This window comes from Gracilinanus agilis, chromosome 4 (genome assembly GCF_016433145.1).
Source record: "Gracilinanus agilis isolate LMUSP501 chromosome 4, AgileGrace, whole genome shotgun sequence".
Lineage (NCBI taxonomy): Eukaryota > Metazoa > Chordata > Mammalia > Didelphimorphia > Didelphidae > Gracilinanus > Gracilinanus agilis.
In genome coordinates this window covers 510,907,731-510,913,730 of record NC_058133.1, presented here as the reverse complement: position 1 = coordinate 510,913,730, position 6,000 = coordinate 510,907,731, and the positions used below count along the sequence as shown (strand labels likewise).

General features: G+C 63.1%; 1 protein-coding gene across 1 annotated transcript in view; it reads left to right on the top strand.

Moving 5' to 3' along the window:
* Positions 1-4,597, top strand: part of ARMC9 (armadillo repeat containing 9) — a 57,124-nt gene extending 52,527 nt beyond the window's left edge. The window contains exons 19-22 of the mRNA XM_044675661.1: positions 327-842; positions 1,892-2,036; positions 3,010-3,200; positions 4,310-4,597. Of these exons, the coding sequence (XP_044531596.1) occupies positions 327-842; positions 1,892-2,036; positions 3,010-3,200; positions 4,310-4,597 (1,140 nt within the window). The remainder of the gene's footprint in view (positions 1-326; positions 843-1,891; positions 2,037-3,009; positions 3,201-4,309) is intronic.
* Positions 4,598-6,000: the final 1,403 nt, after the last annotated feature.

The window sequence follows — 6,000 nt, the reverse complement described above, 5'->3', positions numbered from 1 at the left end:
GGTGCCAGAAGGGGGCTGTAGGGGAGGCTGTGGAGGCCCCGGAGTCTGAGGGTGGGGGGGAGGGGCTGAGGAATGGCGGCCCGGCCGGCGTCTGGGGACAGGAACGGCGGGAGGAGGCGTTCTGTAAGCCCCTTTGGGGTGCAGGCCGGGGCGTGTCTCTCGTCTGAGGATGCACCCCCTGAAAGCGGCGGTTTGGGGGGGCACCGGCCGGCGGTGACCCTCGGAGCTGCCCCGAGGACCGATTCTGAGTGGAAGGCGGGGAAGGAAGGGGGCAGGTCGGGGCTGGCCCCTGGTCAGGCTGGACCCTCGGGTTGGCGCTGGCTCAGAGCTGCAGCTTCCGCCCTCGTGCTGGGGGTTCGCTCGGCCAGATCGGGGCAGCCGGGAAGGAGGGAGCCGGCCTTGCGGGGCCCCCGGAGGGCCTGGGTCGGAGCAGGAGCCCAGCGGCCGAGGCTCCTGGAGGGGCCCGTGGGAAGGGCCGAGCCCCGACTCTGGCTGTCCCCCTCCACGCTGGGCTCCTGGCTCAGGCCTCGGCCGGGCACCCGCTGCCCACGGCCGGCCTCTGGCTCGGAGCCCCTGCAGGCCCCGGAGCTGGTGAGAGCGAGCCCAGCCGCTGCCTTTTCCGCTCCGTTTCTATGGCGACAGACGTCCCCCCAAACACGGGAGGCTTCTGGAGGCCGCAGAGCACCTTGTTTGTGCCGCATCGTCTCCATGGAGACCGAGCGGAGAGCCCGGCAGCGGCCCCTGGGAGGAGCCCTCCGGTGGACCCCGTGCAGAGGCCGGAGGAGCAGGAGGAGGCTAATAAAGCGGCCCTTTGTCTGGCCCTCCTCTCGCCCGGCCTCTGCGCTCGGCCGGGCTCGGCCTCTCCTTCCTGAGGGCGGCTCCGGCCTTGTCCTTTGCTTGCCGATGGCTGAAGGACACAGGAGAGGCCGTCAGGGGGCTCAGTGGGCGGAGAGCCGGGCCTAGAGGTGGGAGGTCCTGGGTTCAAGTCTACCTGTAGATCCCTCCTACGTGGCCCTCACGCTCCTGCCTGAGGACTGATGCTCAGGGTGGCTACGACGAGAGCCAGGCCTCGCGGGTGGCCCCCGGAGCCCCTCCTGGCTCTGAGCGGGGGTGCCGTGAGCCCGGAGGTGAGGACGCTCGTCGTGCCTTTTTCCGGCCACAGTCCTGCGCTCCCTCCCTTCCTCCAGGAGCCGCGTGTCCGGGGGGGAGGGGGGGAGGGCGGCTCGCCAAAGCCATCATCACGGCCCCCCCAGACGGCTGGGAAGCGGCTGCTCCGTGCGATCTTCTCACGTTGCTTCGGACTCGTCATTCCGGCCAGCCTCGACCCTGTCCGGAGAGTGGCCCAGGCCAGACGAAAGGGGGATGGGGAGATCAGTTGCTGGGCCTCTGAGGGAGCCCAGAGGCTGCTGCTCTCCTGCCAAGGGGCACCTGCTTCTGGGGGGGGTCGGGCCCCCACCGCCCCGGGCAGAAAGGCCGAGGCCAGGCCAGGCCCACCGATGGCCGTAAGCCAGAGCCTCCTGGCCGTGGCCCTCAAGCTGAGGCTTCTCCCGTCCTGCGTGGATTATCTGTGGCGCCCGCGTGGCATGGGAGAGCGCGTCCGCCCTGCGTCAGGCAGCCTCCTGGGCCTCAGCGGCTCACTGTCATGGAGGGGGAGGCAGAGGCAGACTCCAGCCCTGTTTGTTCAGCCATAAAGGGAGGAGGCCGACGTGGTGCCTCCCGAGGCTCCAGGCCCACATGGCAGGCCCGAGGCTTTGGGATCCTTCAGGGGCCGCTGCTGCTGCCTCCTCTGCGGAGGGTCAAATGCTGCCCTCCCGAAGTCACGGCGGGTCCTCTACGGCCCTCCTGGGATCCCATTCTGGTCAGGAAAGGCTGAGTGAAATGAGTGTGGCAGGAGCCCCTCCTTGATCCCCGGCAATCCGGCCCTGAGGAGGCCGAGGAGGCCCGCAGCGAGCACCCCCCCCGGGGCCCTCCCCAAAATCGGGGCCACTCTTCAGGGATGCCCCTCATCTGCCCTCCTAGACATAACTTCATCCTGAGTTTTATTCTTAATCCTTCCTTTGTCTTAGCATCAATCCCGGGTGTTGGCTCTAAGGCGGAGCAGTGGTCAGGGCTAGGCTCTGGGGTTAGGTGACTTACCCAGGATCACACAGCTCAGAAGGGTCAGAGGGCAGATTGGAACCCAGGACCTCCCGGCTCCATCCCGTCACCCAGCTGCCCCAGAGCACCAGATTCTAAGAAGGGCAGCGGCACGTGTATGAGCACCTCAAGGGAACCCGAAGGCCTCGCCAGCAGATCTGTCCTCGCCCGCAATGTTGGGCTGAAGGAAGCCCAGAAGAGAGCAGACTCGGGGAATGGCGGGAGCGGCCCCAGGAACGGGGTTTGGGTCTTCAGGCACCTGCCCAGCCGCTAAAGCTAGGAGCCGGCCGGGGGCAGAGAGGCAGAGGCTCGCCTCCGGCATTAGGGACAACCTTAAAGAAACAGTCGCTGGCCAAACTGGGACGTGTCGCCTTGAGTGGGAGCAGGTTGCCCTTTCGCTTCTGGACTGTGCGGCGGGGGGGCCTCCTGCTTACGAGGCTCTGGGGCTGCTCAGGGCCCCCCCCTCCCCTCTGCTCTGTCTTCAGTTTGAAGGTCACTTCTGTCTTCTGCCCTAGAGTCAATACACTATATGGGCTCCAAGGCAGAAGAGCGGGCAGGGCTAGCCACTGGGCTTAGGTGTCTTGCCCAGATGGGAACCCAGGACCTCCCATCTCCAGGCCTGACTCTCCATCCACTGAGCTGCCCCGCTGCCCCCTACCCATAGTCTTCTTGATGGAACTCCTCATCTTGGGAGAGGACAAGGCAGAGTGGGAGAGCAGGAAGGACGCTGGGTTTGGAGCTGGAGGCTTGGGCTGGCCTCCTGGTTGTGCTTCTGAGATATTCCTGACGTTGGGTGAGTCCCTTGGACTCTCTCAGCCTCAGTTTCCTCACCTGTGACACCCCCGGAGGCCAGTGTCTTCCGGTCTCTTCCAGATGCCAGTCTAGGCCTCGCCCTGCGCCGTCTGTGTGTGATGATGCAGGATCCATGTCGAGGAGTCCTAGGCTCGCCCTCTTTTCCGCTGACCGTGCCCCAACCCTGTGAACGTGGCAGGAAAGCCCTGGCCCTCTCCTGCCCAGCCTTCCCCGGCCTCCTGCGAGGAGAGGTTGCCCGAGTCTTCTGGAAGGCCAGGCCAAAAAGAAAACAGAATGGCTTTTGTTTCCTAATGAGAGGGAACAGCACATTCTTCCGGGAACAGAACTCGAGGAGGCCACTGCCCGGAGGGGCAAGCCAGGAGGACGGTCGGGCCGAGGCGGCGAGCAGAGCCTGGCTGGGCACTCGCTGAGTTTGGGGAGGCCGGGCCGGGCCGCCGAGGGGTGGAGGTACGATGGGGACAGTCAGAAAAGGAGAGGCGACCAGGCAAAGTCCAGGCAAAGAAAGCGGGTGCCGAGCCTGGAGAGTGAACAGAGCAACAGCAGATTTGTGTGAGGGCCAGGCCAGAGGCCGGGGAGAAGGGGAAGGCCCCCCCGCAGGAGGCGACACCCTAGAAAGGGAAACCCTCACACGGGGGAGCTGAAGGAAGTGAGACTGGGCAAGGCCTGAGGGGGAGCTGGCCCGAGAGGAGGCGAGTCACGAGTGGTGGAGCAGGATGGGCAGCGAGAAGGCCTGAAGCTTGCCACAGGCAGACCCCAGGATCACAGTGGGCAGCTGGGACAGACCCTTTGTAGCCGGGTGACCCTGGGCAAGTCACCTAACCCCAACGCCTAGCCCTTACCGCTCTTCTGCCCCGGCACCAGAGGCCAGGATCGAGTCTGCGAAGAGAGGAAGGGAGGTTCTTTTAAAGGCTCTTCCTGACTTTCAGCTAACGAGCCCCACTTCGTGTTCCAGACGTCCTGGGCAAGCAAGGCCAGGGGAGCCCCGGGCTAGGAGAACCACAGGGCGGAGAGCCGTTCAGACAGACAGACGGACGGCCCGGAGGAGCTGGTCACCAGGAGCGCCAGGCCAGCGGGAAGTCGAGGCTGAGAAAGCAGGGTGGGGGCCCCCCGGGGCACAGCCCCCCCCAGAACTCAGGATGGAACGCTCCGAGGCGTTGCGGTCATGCATAGCAACGAGGATGTTTGTGCCTGGAAGAGAATCCAAACTCGGGCTGTGTCTGGTAAGCCTAAAAGTCAACAGACGTCTGGCCAAAACTCCAGATTAGGTAGCAGAAAGCCGTGACCAGGACAGCAACTGAGTCAATACTTCAGGATGTAGGAAAGCAAACAGTTCCGAAGTGCCCCACGTATTTGCTGTCAGCTGGCACCGGCCTGGCACAAGATCATTGCCGGAACCCCCCGGAGCCCAGGCCACAGTGCCAACGGGACGTGTCCCCCGGCAGCCACGGCTTGGGTCAGTCGATCCCCCACAAACATCCCCTTGTTTCCGGGGCTCCCTGGGGCCGCCTCCTTGCTGCTCGGGCCTCCCCCCGACATCACCTGCCACGTGCCTGGCTACACGCAGCCTGGCCCCCCCCCCATCAGACGGGGAGCTCCCCGAGGGCAGGAGCTGCACTTCGTCTTGGTCTCCCCAGTGTCCGGCGCTTAACAAACGCCCGCCGAGTGAGTGACGGACCGTGGACTTGACTGGCCGCCATTTTGGAGTCAGAGCTGAGCTGGAATGCGAGGAGGTCCCGGACCCTGACCTGGAGCCCATCTGTGTGCTCCGGGCCTCGGTTCCCTCCTCTGTAATAGGAAGGGGCCTGGACTCGACCCCCACAAGGTCCCTTCCTTCGGCTCAGACTGTAAGAACCCTTCGATGGTCCTGCGCGCCCGGGGCTGCCTGCAGAAAGCTCCGGCCTTTTCCCTCCCCTTCAGGGGGGTCCGCCAAAGCTTTCCAGGGGAACTTGGAGGAGAGGGAGAGAGGCAGAGGCCTACCTGCCTCCATCCATGCCTGCCTCCAACCTGTTCCATCCATAGAAATGGGGTCCAGGAAGGAGGAGGAGGAAGACAGTTTGGATCGTGTAACTTTGGAAAGCCTGTGGAAGTCTGTTATTCCATGGAATTGGTAAAAGAGAGTGTCTTCCCCCAGAGCCGGGCTCTCAGCAGCCTAAGTGGTGCTTGCAGTCAGCCAGCCTGAGCCCCAGAGGGAAGAGAGCCCGGGGCCTGGAGAGCAGGAGCTGAGTTCAAATCCTGATTCACACACTTACCAGCTGTGAAATGTTGGGCAAAGTCCTTTACCTTCCCCTGTCTTTGTTTCCTCATCTGTAAAATGGAGATAACAGCAGCACTTCCTGCCAGGACCGCTGTGAGGATCCAGTGAGAAAACCCACAGAAAGTGTTTGATAAACCTTCAAGTGCTATTAAAGTGTTGGTGATGGCAAAGGCCATGGCCATGGTGATGGTGATGATGGTGATGATGATGGCAATGGCGCTGATGATGATGGTGATGATGGTGATGGTGATGATGGTGATGGCAGTGAAGGTGATGCGACTGTGACAATGGTGGTGATGGTAGCTTGCCTTGGGCAGGGCAGAGGCAGTGGTGTACCAATGTCCACAGTCAGTGCTTGGACTGGGTCCTTCCAGCCCAATCAGGAGGGACAGACTGGGTTTTCCTTAGCAGCCCAGTGATGGGTAGACGACGGAGAGCTGTGGGACCCTGGGATATGCTGCCTGATACTGTTCTGATTGGAAGAGATGCGAGCCAGGGTGTCGCTGTGCTGGGGCATCTTGGAAGGAGAGCTAAGAGGCAGACGGAGGCCTATCTGAGGCTAGTCCAGGGCCCCAGGATCCGGGTCCTAGCGTGGCACTTTTCCACGTGGCTCCCGGGCCCTCCGTGCACAGAGCCACGTTCTCTCTCGTCTCCTCACGGAAGCCTGGTTCTTTGGGACTTGAGCCATTTGGCCATTCCCGACTGCCCCGGGGCCTGGTGTCAAAGCTGGCTTGGTTCCACTCTTTAATCACGAAGATCATTCTTCTTGATGGATAAAATGGCATCAGGATCATAGT